General features: G+C 43.1%; 1 protein-coding gene across 5 annotated transcripts in view; it reads left to right on the forward strand.

Annotated features, from left to right (window-relative positions):
* LOC114694774 (synuclein alpha interacting protein) overlaps window positions 1-14728 on the forward strand; it is a 139933-nt gene that overhangs the window by 79074 nt on the left and 46131 nt on the right. For all 5 annotated transcript variants that reach the window (XM_028871823.2, XM_028871826.2, XM_037197144.1 and 2 more), the window contains exon 3: window positions 3133-3205. In XM_028871823.2, coding sequence (XP_028727656.1) covers window positions 3133-3205 — 73 coding nt within the window. The remainder of the gene's footprint in view (window positions 1-3132; window positions 3206-14728) is intronic.

Raw genomic sequence — 14728 nt, forward strand, 5'->3', positions numbered from 1 at the left:
CTGAATGAAGTGGGTTAGCCATCTGACAGTTCCTTATAAAAGGCCATCTGTCCTGTGAATTGGGATAACGGTCTGGGAAGCCTTCCATTCCGGCTCCCAGATGGTAGCACAATGTACTCTTGTAAGAGAGACATCCTAGGTCACGGGCTCACTCTCAAATTTGCAAGTATGGAAGTACATTTGCAGGTTGCTTTTGTGAAACATGTTTCCTGTGCATTTCTTCCAATCACAAAGTGACCATCTTTAGATCACTCTATTGTATTAAATCTTCCCTTGCAGTGTCGGCATTTACAGAAAGAAGTCCTCAAATTGCTCTTTTATTGTGTCTTTTTAAAGAATGATGGATTTGTTAAATGCACAGACAGTGTCACAACTGAATGTGACCTTCCATGCACCCTAAAATTTCCCCCAAACTGTAATTTTCTAGCTGACACTTTTTTTTTTCTTAGTATTTCTATTCCCAGGAGTAGCACATTGTTTTTTCTCTAGGGCCATTATTTCTTAGTGGTTGTGACGTGAAAAATTCAAATATATGCCTTCACGAAAGAAACATCCTTTTTCACCATGGGCAAAGCCACAGCCTGTAGTTACGTGTAGTCATCCTCTCCCCTACTCTGTTTTGTTCTGGGTTGTTTTTTGTTTTTGTTTGTTTGTTTGTTTGTTTGTTTTTTTTTTTTTGGTTTTGGTTTTGATTGTTGATTGGTTGGTTTGGGGTTTTATTGCTGTTTTGTTTTGAGGCAGGGTCTCAGTGTGTCACCCTGGCTTGGAACTTGCTAGATTGACAAGGCTGGCCTTGAACTCAGAGATTGTCTTCCTCTGCCCACCCAAGTGCTAGGATTACAGGTGTGTGCCCCCGTGTCCAGATTCTTCTGGGATACTCTGTCTAAACACCAGCCAAGCATCCTGGGCTGTTGAGTTTGAACCTCAGCAAACTTAACCTCACTGCCTACTGTGAGCCTTTGCAGTCAAACAGGAAAGCTGGACCTGCAACTCATAAAGCTGAGGTCTAGTGAGTCTGGCTCTCAGGTGAGAGTTAGGATACATGTGCCTGGGGTGCAGACAGCAGGTCACCTGTTTTAATCAGGTGTATATCATTTAAGCCCAATGAGAAATCCTTGCTGAATCACTGCTCATATTTATACATAATCAATCCATTTTTTTTCTTTTCTAAAATGCTGTCTTGGGGGACAAGCCTAAAAGGGAGGAAGGGGGAAGGGAGGAGGGAAGAGGGGCAGGGAAGCAGGGCAGGAGAGATGGTGAGATTTTGCCAAAGGGGGTTTCATGGGGTGTAGCTAGTAAAACAAAGGCCGAATTTTAATTGATTTGTGGACTGTGTAATTATGTATAGGTGTGCCAGCTGGTCTCAGAAAGCTACCAGATTCCTTCGAGAGCTCATACTTGATCTGAAGCATGAGGGAACTTGTTACTACCAAGACGAAGCTTCTCTATCTAAATTATCCCTGATTCCCTACCCCCTGCATGCGCACGCGCACACACACACAAAGAGTAATGTAGAGGGAAAAATTGTCTTGAGGCTTCATTCTCATTTAAGAGGCTTCCTCTTCCTCCACCTGAGTGTAGCATGGTGGCTGAAACACCTGTAGTCCCCGATGAATGGCCAATATAAACAGGATGCTATTGCATCAGACAGGTAAGAGTAATTTCTCTAATTAGTCTTCTGAGATTTCACTTTTCATTTGGAAGTACTGGGAATTTAATTTGTTTGTGATGTGCAAACTGACAAGAGCAGCCAGTGCCTGCTCCTTCTGTCTTGCTCTGCCGATAGCCTGTGGGAACCCTGGAGGTCTATCTATCAACAGCCAACTAAAGTACCTTTGCATTGAAAAATGCATTCTAATTATACGGTCCTCACTTGTGATGCTAGAATAATACTAATGGGTTTCCCCTGGTCATTTTTCTTTTCGATGAGATGCGTTTTTCTCAGTTGCCTCAAATTTTGCACTGGAGGAGTAATTCATGATACGTACCTGTTGTTCTTAGAGAGACAGAGCAAACCATTTTGAGAAAATTGGGTTTCATGGATTACGGTGTGAACAGGACTGAAGGTAGTCTTCGACTTAACCTTTGATTAAAGGCTTCGTTCTAGTCTGCTTGTTCTATTTATCTTGTTTGAGCACATCCTTCTCTCCAGGCAAATTGATGGGTATCAAGTATAGAGCCCATAAGTCATAGCTATTGATTTTACATGTGTTTTAGCTCCGCTGATTTTTGTGCCTCCGGTGTCATAGTTTGTTATCTTGATCGCCAGCCCTTGACTTGCTGCTGTGACAAAGATGAAAAAGGTTCTGTCCTTCCTTCCAAACTAATCTATGGGAGTGAGGAGCTTGCACACAGACCCATGCTCATCTTGCCTTTTATGGCATAACCTCCATATGTGCCCTGGAGACAACACATACAGTAAAATCTGCAGCCCAGGGTGACTGTTGGGACTCACAACGAAAAGATACATTTATTTTATGCGTATGCATGGTAGGTATGCATGTGCACGGCTTGAGAGTGCCTGGTAGCTGCATAGGGCATTGGATCCCGCAGAATTGAAGCTGCAGATAGTGCGGCCCGCCATGAGGGTACTGGGAACCGAACCAGTCTTCTCTGCAAAAGCAGTAAGTGCTCTTCACCACCGAGCCATCTCTCCAGGCCCAGCCTTGGGATTTTATGGAGTGTGGTCCACGCCGGCACAGACATGTCTCCTTTACCCTGGATGTTGAGGAAGCCGGATGCTCCTCCACTAGACTTTTCACACTGGTAGCTAGCTAGCTCTTCCGGTTGAGGAAATAAATAGTATCTTCTGGAAACATTCAAGGGTCAAAAATTCTGACTGTGTTTTAGTTCAAAATGATGAGAGACAGACTAGCTGCCGGATATGTCTTACTATGTCCATTAAATAAGAGCCACCAGGCTTCTCTGTAACGTGTGTCTGCTGAAGTGCTCATTGGTAGAGCCTAGGAAGCCATCAGATCACAATGAGGTCGACTTCCTGAATATGTCTGTTATACTCAAGCCTCACTCCTTGTGTTCACCTTTTTTTTTTTTTTTTTCTGGATGATTTGAAGGAATGCCTTTATTTTAAATCTCTATTTTCCACCCTTCTCCCTCTGTCTTCCCATTCAGTATTCAGTCACGTCTCTCAAGACCATCCCAGAACTGTGCAGAAGATGTGACTCACAAAACGAAGACAGATCAGGTAGGTCAGACTCCTTCCCGCTCCTCGTCGACCAGAGGTAACGCTCCAGTTTGCCCGGCCTTGATTGCTCTTGCATTCTGCTCTTTCCTCTCGTGGTCTCTCTGCTCCCACTATACCTCCCTGCCACCTTCAACAAACAGAATGTTTGGTCATCTACAGAACGAGGTGGTCCCAAGCAAGACCCGGCTGTGTACAAATCCACACAGACCCTCCTGATACCTTCGAGCCATAGAATCGACAGAGATTTGCTGAAACCCAGGAAACACTGTGGTGGCAAAACATAATGATGCAGGCGCCAGCGAAAAAATGCTGGATGCATTTACTACCCATATGGCAACGGCCGATGTGAGGGATGGTGCTTTGCCAAAGTCTGAAACCCTATCAGGATGCGACATGCTAGAATCTGCAATAAGGCATACTCTAACAGTTAAGATGAAAGCGAGGCGCTGGAGTTTAATAGTGTAAACTAAACAGAGAATTATGGCAGATAGATGGAAACCAGCTGGCTGGCCTTGTCTCCTTGCCCCATCCCCCGGCTGAAAAAAAGTACATTTAGGGTTGTTTTTCCCCCTGTAAATCAAATTAAATCCCTCTGCTTTTCTCTCCTCAATGGGCAGAAAGGAAAATAAAAAGTATATTGATGGGAATGAGATTAAACTATGAAAAGATGTTCATTACTTTGTTCTAGGTAATTACTCAAAGACATCACCATTAACCTAACCAAACTGAACCTCTTCTCCTAGTAACACCAGGCTTGAGAAACATGCTTGGCAGGAGACTTACGATAATCCTTGAATTATGCACATGATGTTTAAAAATAAATAGAGGTATCTTTCCTATACAGCTACTAGAATTCTGAATTTCTAACTGAAAGGACTTGGAAAACTAATTAACTTCCCCCCACCCCACCCCTGCCTGGACTATTTGTTTTGCTTCTACTTAGAAGTAACAGCAAAAATAATGTGTTTCCAGTTTGTTTATTTGTGTGTGTGTGTGTGTGTGTGTGTGTGTGTGTACACTCAAATATGAATGTGTGCATGTGTGTGTGGATCAGAAACATCACAGAACTTAGCTTTAAATTTAAATGAAAGTTTTCATTTGCTCTAAACTATTAAAAAGAGAGAGAGAGAGGGCATAAAGTTGGGAGGGAGATAAACGGCACAGGAGGCGTTTGGAGGGAGGCAGTGGTAGAGGGAGATGATCAAAATAAATTGTATAAATACATAAAATTTTCAAAGAATGCACAAAGATGCTATTTTTAAAAAGACACAGTTTTTGCTGAGATGGACAGGAGATTTTTGACTCTAAACCTTTGAAGGATTTATCTCCTGAAAGCAACATTTTTTTTTCTAAAAGTGTGAAAATAATCGTGCTCAGTGGCACAAACTACACACTGCGAGAATGAGGAGACAAGCCTCAGAGTCCAAGGATGGGAGTTCAAGTTGGAGTCCAAAGACTTGAGGAGATTGTCAGATGTTCACATCTATCTTTGTGTTAAGACGTCCTTCAACAAATATTCCCATTCGTTCTTGCATTCATTCAGTCAGCGACTTTGTGTTGCGTGTTCTCTGATCCAAGCATGGAGAACAAAACGGAACAAAAAACCAAGACAGACGTCCCTGTGCTCTCGAGGCTTGCACCTGGATGGGGTGACAGTCAGAGGATATGCAAACATAAAAGCAGGCAAGAGCATTGCAGAGCAATAAGGCGGCATGACCCCACGTCGTCGTCGTCTCTCAGCCTGGGGATCGCAACCCCTTTGGCAAATTTCTGTCTCCACAAATATTTACATTACAATTCATAACAGTAGCAAATGACAGCTAGGAAGTAGCAACAGAATAATTTTAAGGCTGGGGTCACCACAACATGAGGAACTTATTAAAGGGTCGCAGCATTTGGAAGGTCGGGAACCTCTGTGCTAGGGCTTGAGGAGGAGGTGTTTTGGACTGCAGGGAGGGTGTCAATTACTTTTCTTATTGCTATGACAAAAGCAACTTTGGGGGCATGGACCGCTTTGGTTCTCAGTTTGAGTATACAGTCCAGATGACCAGGAAGCCATGACAGCAGGAGCGTGAGGCAGCTGATCACGTGGCGTCTATTGTCAGGAAGTAGAGAGGGAGGCATGTGGGTGGGTGTTCAGCTTTCATCCTCATTTCTCTTCATTCCAAGACCTCGGCCCATGGAATGGTGTCCACCCACTGCATCTTCTCACCTCAATTAACCTCACACGGAAACTCCCTCACAGCCATGCCCAGAGATGTTTCCAGATTATTCTGAATCACATCAACTTGACAACTGCGATTAAGCTTCACAGAACCTAAGAATGACACAGCCATGTGGAAGCCAGCAAAGGGGGCTGAAAACAAAAGAATGCCCACTTCCTTGGTCCAGGAACACACTTAGCAACCATGATGAAGGAAAGAAAACCAGTGTGGCTGCCAAATAGTGATCAAACTAAAGAGCATCAGGAGAGGAGGCTGGGAGATGATGTGGCCAGAGCCCTAGCGAGCTTGGTATCCTATGTACCCTAGGCATGCATCACTGCCAGCAGGGTTCTAAGAGCTTTTGTAAAATCCTACCACAGATTGACCATCACTTATCCAAATCGCCTGGGACCAGACGTGTTTCAGAGTTTGGAGTTCTCTATATTTCAGGGGTTTTGTTTGTTTGTTTTTAGCCAACCTGTAGCTCATCACTCTAGTGATGGGAAGTATATAATCTCATGAGACTACCCATCTATAAAGGTTAACTGGCTGGGCACCCCTTGATCCAAATGTCCCAAACTTGAAATGCTCTAAAATCTAAAACGTATTAGATATGTCAGCATCCTAAACGCTTTGGATTTAGGAACAATCTTGTCACTAGATTTCCAGATCAGTCTGTATATGAAAATCCACAGCATGTAGAACTATGACTCTCAGAAAGACTGGGGTCCATAAAAACCATCCAGGAAAAAGCAAATGGAAAGCACAAAACAAAAATAAGTAGTTTAAGAGCTGGGCGGTGGTGGTGCATGCCTTTAATCCCAGCACTTGGGAGGCAGAGGCAGGCGGATCTCTGTGAGTTTGAGGCCAGCCTGGTCTACAAAGTGAGTTCCAGGAAAGGCACAAAACTACACAGAGAAACCCTGTCTCAAAAAACCAAAAAAAAAAAAAAAAGTAGTTTAAACTATCAACACGTGTGAAAATGGATGAAGGAAGTTGGGATATTGCTTTAGTTTCACAAGTGTGATATAAATTTGTTTATAATTTAAACATTTTTAAAATTATTCACAGGTACAAAATTTTTAAGAAGGTAAAAAAAAATTCAGGCAGTCTAAAGCCAATCAGATTTTCGAGAATGATTTTTTTTTTTGTTTTTGGTCCCAACCACAGAGGCAGCCATCCTGTTGATCACCTCAGTAGAAGAATGCACATTCTGACAACATTAATCTTGTTAGTCTGTCAAACTCAGTGTCCCTTCAATTCTCACCTGCTCCTTCCTTGGAGCCTTAGAGGAGCAGGACACATCCCTTCTGGAAAAGAGAACTACTCAGTGTGGGGAATGGGCCGACGTGTGGCCACCCAGGGCTCACATTTCCATCCATGGTGCTAAGCGCCTCCTAGGCATCCATGTTGTTCTACTCAGGATGACAACACTTTCCCAGCAGCCCTCTTGAAATGCAGCACCCACAGCTAAGCCTGAAGTCTCTCCATAGCCTGCTTTGAGACCATCAGCCCCATGCGCATAGGGTCTGTCCTTTCTGCCTGTTTTCTGGGTGTTCTGTGATGATGGGTATAAAGGTAGCCTCGGATGTAGCCTTTAAAGCACTCAGTGGAAACATAGCACAAGGCTCACCTCCCTTCATCCCTGCACCTGGGTCAGCCTGCATTGTGGACTGGGAGAATGGCAACTGCCACAGTGTTGTCAGAGGCTCTGAGCTGGGTTCTAGCACCTTCTACCAGCTCACCACAGCCTGTGAGTTCACCCCCAGGAGTGCCCTTTCCTTAGCTAAAGGACTTGATTCTTACTGAACTCTATTTTTTTTTTCTAACAAGAACAATATTTCAGTGATCATTCATTAACTACACTACACAAGGACTAGGCTTCAAATTTTTGGTGTGTGTGAGAAAGATTTTAAAAAAGAAGGAAGTGTGAAGGAATTTTGGAGATATGCATGAGGTAGGAGGGGGACAAATTAATGAGGAGTGGGAAGCCTGAGAACATAGTCTGTTTGTGGTGTACTGGAGCCGTGCTGGAGCCATGCTGGAGCCGTGCTGGAGCCATGCTGGAGCCATGCAAGGTGCTACTGAGGCTTTGGTTATTCCTTAGGGATTCCACATTCCAGGCATTATGCCAGATCTTCTGTAAACATTTCTCTTATCCCCAAAATGATTCTGAGGGAGGACCATTATTATGCCCATTCTATTGATGAGGAGACAAGCCTGCAGTTAATAATGTGCCCAAAATTCTGAAACCAGATCCTCTGTCTCCAGGGCCCCCATGAATATAAGTCAACTGAGGAATAATTTAATTCAAGAAAATTGTGTATCAAGTAGTGTAGGGTAAGGATTAGCAACAAGGGAAGGTTGTGTGTGAAATGTTCACATCTAATAAAGGAAGTAATCTGTGAAATCTTTGCATGCATTCCCGGCACAAGTATCTGTGTCTCCAAGGCAGTGAGTGTTAACTCTATGACTGTCTTCAAATGAAGGTAGAAAATGTGTTGGGTATTCAAATAAAATATCCAATTTCATTGACTTGGAGTTTTTTAAGTTAATTAGATATTCAAAAACGCATTTGTTTCAAATTCATGGTGCCATAAATGCCTTATGATTCTTGCAAAATATGTATCTGATAATTTCACTGTATGCTTTCTTGTGCAGGAAGACAAATAAATACGAATTCTCCTTTGTATCTGGGAACCGAATGCACTCAGGTTAGAAAACTCAGTTAAAAAACAGTGATAAATATGCCTCTAATAGCCCTGAAAATAAATTCTGAAAGACTTCAATAACATGAGTTGTTGCTTGTATGACATTGAATAAAAGAAACCATTCTTTCCAAAATTTGGTTTCTTATGAAAGTCATTCGTGTGTATTTAAAAGCATTGTAAATTTGCTATATTTTTAGACCTGTTCTTGCAAACTTTGTGACAAATCCTGAAGCTATGAAAACAAACACTTAGATGCTGTTTGAAGATTTACAAGGATTTTAGCCATCACCTAAAATAATAAACTGGCATCAGATGTGGCCTGTAGACACTGCTGTGACATGGTTAATGTTGCTAAATATATAAACCAACTGTTTTCAATTTGTATTAAGGTTTTTAATGCTACAAGCATGAAAGTAAAAGTTAGCTTGGCAGTTTTAGAAAAGTTATAAAAAAAAAAAAGCAGCATGCAGATTAACCCATTTCCCATAATGTAACATAAAATGGACTACCAAAGAATTGGGAAATTTTCTAAGCTCTCAGTCAAAGGGGGGAAAAAATCACTTCAGGGGCTGGAGCAATGGCTCCATGGTTAAGAGCAAGGACTGCTCTTGCAAAGAACCTGAGTTCATGCCCAGCACCCACCCACCTTAGGCTGCTCAGAATGGCCTGCAGCTCCAGCTCTGAGTGATTTGATGCCCTCTTCTGGCTTCTGTAGATAACTGCACTCTTATGCATATACCCTCCCCCACAGACATACAGGCACACACATAAATTTAATAATAAAAATAAATCTAGCCGGGCGGTGGTGGTGCACGCCTTTAATCCCAGCACTAGGGAGGCAGACAGGATCTTTGTGATTCGAGCAGCTGGCTACAAGTGAGTTCAAAAGCGCAAAGCTACAAGAAAACCTTCAAAAAAAAAAAAAAAAAAAAAAAAAAAAAATCTTAAAAATGAACACTTCAATATGATACAGCTAAAATATCTAAGAGATCCCAGTTTATTTAACAGCAGTGAAACTTCATATGCAGATGAGAGTGTCCTTTGTCTCAAACAATTACTTATAATCCCAGGATTTGGGAGGCTGAGGTAGGAGGATCATGAGTTCAAAATCACCCTGGGCTTCACAGTGAGACTCCTATTTTTTTTTTAAAAAAAAAAAAGCCTTATATTTATCTTTCTTTAACAAGAGTATAATTCTAAAAGTGATATGATCTGTTATGTTAAAACATGGAAAATTAAATAAAACTATAATTGCCTTGTCATTGAAACGATTGTATTTTTTTTTTCAAGTTTTTTTTCCCTGAGACTCCTTTTGTGCCTGCAATTGTGATATAAAGACAAGTTCACCTGATGCTTTTTCCATTGCTACAGAGTTTGCATGCATGCCAACATTGTGAGTGGACCACAGAATGTTCCTGTAAAAGTGGACCTGCCCCCACCATCCAAATTACTCGGTTTATTTTTATTGGAGTCTAAGGAACTCATATCCACCACACTGCTCATTAGAAAAAGCTCTTGGTAGGAGTAAGTGCAGGGAAATAAACATCAAGGGAGGATGAGAAAGCCAAAGGGCAGAGGAAATCACCAGGCAGGCAGGGAGGAAAGGAAACAGATGCAGAGCGAGCAGACAAACCACGCATGTACAGAAAGTTTCTTAAAGGACTATGGCCCTGCAAAGAGCAAAGACTTCCTTCTTAGGAAGCACAGTCCCTGCCTGTCACCCCTTCCTAATCCAGTGCAGAACTAACTGTGCATGTGGAGAGATGTTAGCATTTGTAAGCTTCCGCACATCTCTGTCATGCCCCACCCACTTCTTAATGAAGGCTTACTCTTTTGTTTGTTGCTAAATGTGTCTGTCTTTCCACCTCAGTCTCTGTCTCCAAACCCCCTCTGTTCTGATTCTCCCATGTGTGAAGTTCTGGGTTCAAACGTTAGCACCACATAAACCAGGCATGGTAGTGCAAGCTTAGAATGCTAGCACTTGAAAAGTGGAGAATCAAGCAAGCCTGGGGTACATGAAGTTCTGAGAGTTCCCTTCCCGGGAGAGAGAGGTGGGGGAGAGTGGGGAGAGAGATTCAGTCATCTAAGGCATATTCAGGTAATAGAATCCTAGAATCCCACAGTTGAAGGATCTTCTGCAGAGGTATCATTGTCCATAGACCCCTCTGTGTCTATCAGCTAGACTCTCTCATCTCTGTGGTACAGGACCAGCACCAGTGTTTACAGCATCACCCACCCTGAGTCTGTACAGGTGCTCAAGCCTCACCCCAGACCCAGATTCTGAACCTACAGTTTACAAGCTTGGTCCCAGGCTATTTGTTTACGTGCATTCATATTTAAGAAACTTTTACCCAAGTCACTTGGAATCCAACCCATTGTCCTAAATGAAACACAACATTCTCCTCAAATATTCATTACCCGCCGTGTCTCTCCAAGCTTAAAATTCAGGTAATGGTTTCCAAAGATGGTCATGAAGCTGTGCCATGGGAAATTTTTCTGTGGCCGTGGGAGACCCAGAGTGACTTGCTACTGGATGAGCGAGCTTCCCTGGTACCGCTGGCTCCCCCTGCCTGTGCCTTCTAGCCACATCAACCATTCAAAAAATGTGTTAGGCTCCTTTACAGGGACTGCCTTTCCTTTCCCCTTCCCCCTCCAAAGGAGTCCCTTGGGTCCCTTTGGCTGACTCCCTAGACTAGTAATATCCAGTTGAACTATATAGGGAGCTACGTCTATAACTTTATTTTTAATTCTAGTATCCTCATAGAATAAATGCCACTAAACAGATGGGTTAATTTCACAATGCTTTGTTTAGCTCAATATCTTAAAACTATTATCATTTTGACATGTGCCACTAACTACCTTTTAAGTGTTTACAACCAAAGGTTTCTGGAAGAGACAGTGAAGGTCTGGGTTACACCAGCACCTCCCACAACAAATGTTGTCCTCGCTCCCTAAACTTTTTCTCCTCTTGAAATGTCTAAGGAGTCTTTCTTTTCCTCCCTTTCTTTTTGAGGGTGCAAATGTGGAGATAGTGTGTAGCAGTACTGAAGACTGAGTGTAGGGCCTTGCACATGCTTGGTACTTGCTCTACCACTGAGTTTTATCCCCAGCCCTCATCTTCCTTTATATTTTGAGACCAAGTCTAATTAAGTTGTGTAAACCAGCCTCGAACTCATCTGCAGTCCCCACAGCCCTTGAAATCAACCTGCCTTAAAGAGTTATGAAAAACACCTCTGGTTCTCCACTTCCATTTGCCCTAAGCTCTACAGTATGAGTTGCCTTGCTAGAGAACACCACCACTTCCGAATCATTAAATCCATTGACACTTGGATGATCTCATCTTTCTTAGCTTCATGGGAGTATTTGAGCCTATTGGCCACTGCTACCTCCCTCCTGGGTTCCTTCCTAAATCACTGATAGGCCCTTATTCTCTTTTACAAGTTCTTTCTTCACTGGGCTGCTAATAGTCAAGTGGGGCTAAACATTCAATAGGGCTACCCCCCTCTCTTTTCTGCCTCTAGTCTCTCTTATTACTCAGATGGTTCCATAGCCCCTCCACCTGCAACTCTTCACCTTCAGCTTCCTTTTCAACAATCCATTCAGTTGCTACATTAGCTGCCTCATTGAATTTCAAAAGGAATTCTTGAATCCTGCTCTACAGCATGTTTCTCAGAGGATCTCTCTCTCTCTCTCTCTCTCTCTCTCTCTCTCTCTCTCTCTCTCTCTCTCTCTCTCTTTCACACACACACACACACACACACACACACACACACACACACTCACTCTCACTCACACTCTGGGCATGCACCTCATCAAATAGCTCTTGGTTTACCGGACAATCCACGGTGTTGCTGAAGGTGGAATTTTCTTGCTCACTCATGCCCCACTTCATTACATCAATAAGTCCTGGGTCCTCTACACTCAAGAGTGTCGTTGGGCTCCCAGGAGTGTCCAACTGGACTGCATGCAGTGGATGATAGCTACAAATGCAGGTCAACATAAAACCATGAACTTACTTAACACGTGGTTAGGGGGCGTTGTGTGATGTTTTAAAAAGTGAATAAATGGTTCTTGCATGTCAGAGAATTGGACTTGCCTGTAAGTTAGAATGAATATTTGTGCTCCTATAAAAATTTGCATATTAGAAACCTCCAAGATGATATTACTTAGAGGTGGAAACTCAGGGGAGGCTATTAGGTCATGAAGGTGGAGCTCTCATGAACAGGATTAGTGCCCTTATAAAAGGGGCCAGTGTATTGGCCCCAAATAGCCTACCTTGTCTTCATCTCCAGCCCTTCCCTGTGGCTGTCTCTGCTGCCTTGGGTCTTTGCAAATGTGCTATCTTCTCCCCAGACTGCCACAAAGTTACCCCTTCTCTCTTACTCCCCCCAATTCCCATATACTTGGCTTTTTCTCCTTCTCTTTGGGTTTAAGTATTACCTCCTAGATGGGGTTTCTCAGCTGTTCCATGCCCCCCATGTGAAATTATTTCCATAAAAAGCACTTTGACTTGGGTTACATTTTGATTTCTCTGTGCTCTTGCATTATCGTCTAGAAAAGGGCAAATCTATTTCATTCGCCCCCGCGGGGAGAAGAGAATTGTGGGCGCAGAAGACATTCAGCAAATGCTTGCTGAATGAATGGGTCTGGTAAGAAGACCTTAGTGCTCTGCCTGCCACCGACTACTTTGACAGGACTGTACATCCTTTGTCGTGTTCATGTATCTCGATTGTATTCAAAGGAGATCAATAGCTCTAGCCAGGGTTCTCGGTGATGAGATAAATCCAAATTTATGTTGACACTGCCATTATAAACAAGGTGAGGAAAATCTGTTCAACGGTCATTTAGAAAAATTATTCTTAAAAGCTGTCTCCCTAACTTTGTTCCCAAACTATAGTTTGATACGTGAGGAGTGGCCAAATTCAGGAAGAACTCATGTTGGGATTTTTTTTTTTTTTTTTTTGGTTTTTCGAGACAGGGTTTCTCTGTGTAGCTTTGCGCCTTTCCTGGGACTCACTTGGTAGTCCAGGCTGGCCTCGAACTCACAGAGATCCGCCTGGTTCTGCCTCCCAAGTGCTGGGATTAAAGGCGTGCACCACCACCGCCCGGCTCATGTTGGGATTTTAATTAAAGGGAATCTGAAGGGGCCCTGTCCATGTCTTGCCACTGGTTGCTGGGATTCCATGACCGACATGTGACCCAAATAGAGAGGCAGTGAATTGTCTGCTTAGGGAGCAGTTTTAATTTTGACAGAGTGGTCCTCTGGTGCTATGGAAAGTTGGAGTCAGGCAACCTTATTCCTGATTGAGAAATCAGAATGCTGCATGATTTTCCATATAATACTTAAAATTCCCTGAGTTCTAATTTGTTTTCAAGTGAGAATGCATAAAAATTGCCCATCTGTCTTCGAGACCTGTTATGAAAAATCTCTGATGAAATCATGCGCTCTCCTTTGCTCAGATATACAGAAAGCCTGGCGTGGATGTGTTGGCAATTTTAAAGCGTTAAGTGGAGGAAAATCCCAATGAAGGTACCATTTTGTGGGATCCAGGAAGCACATTTTCCTCTCCTTTCACTTGTTACACTAATGTCTATGCACTGACATGGCCAATTCCTCAATGAGGATACACACTCCACACTTAAAAATGAAACAGGCTGGCGTTTGAGGAGATGGTAAGTAGAAAGTATGTATTTTCCGAACACACACACACACACACACACACACACACACACACACACCTTACCCCATTCTCTGCGGGGCCCCCCTCCCCCGTCTGCCCTTGCCTCTTGTACCTCTTGTTTAGGAGCATCCATACTCAGTGCTTTGTCCCTGGCAGTAGATCAGCACTGTAAAACATCGCCACCTTCAGTTAAGAGAGCTTAGTGGTGTGTCTGCACACCCAGAAAGCACGTTCAGGCTACTCACTCCCAAGCTGTCTTTTTACAAGTGTCTCCGCTTGATGAGTTTCCTCATTGGCCTGTCACTGTGTCTCTCTGTACAACTCCACAGAGCGAAAGAGAGAAGGGAGGAGGAGAGAGAAGGAACCTAGTAAACGAGTCTGGAATGAACACAAACTTAATCCACTCGCGAGGTTTTGCTAATGTCCCAGTGAAGCCGGCATACTTTTTGCATGACAGAATAACTCTGAAAGCGTGCATTTTCTTCAGACCTACCAACTGCCGCTCTGTGTAAACTGTACTTCTGAAGCCTGAAGGTTTAAACTTGTCCAAATGCTGAGTCTGACTTCATGATGGAATATGCCTCTTTGGTAGAGATGTATCTTTTTCTATCCAGGTTTAGAGGGCTTGAATATTTCAGTGAGTTTTCACAGAACAAAGAATCAGGCAGAGGTCGGCTGCTGAATTATCTGAGCAAGTCTGCATAGTTATGGGAAGAGCTGGGAGTAATAAAACATGAACCTGACATGTTCAATAACAGCTGCTTGGTATCAGCGGCCTTTTAAAGACAGGAGGTTTAAGACCCAAATCAATGACATTTTCCTCACAGCATGTGACCAGATCAATGAGTAGGATATTTATAAGAATGAAGTCATGTGTACTTCCCCTCCAACCTCAGGATACCCTCAATAAAGGGTCTGTGGTATCAG

This window comes from Peromyscus leucopus, chromosome 19, assembly GCF_004664715.2.
Source record: "Peromyscus leucopus breed LL Stock chromosome 19, UCI_PerLeu_2.1, whole genome shotgun sequence".
Classification (NCBI taxonomy): Eukaryota; Metazoa; Chordata; class Mammalia; order Rodentia; family Cricetidae; genus Peromyscus; species Peromyscus leucopus.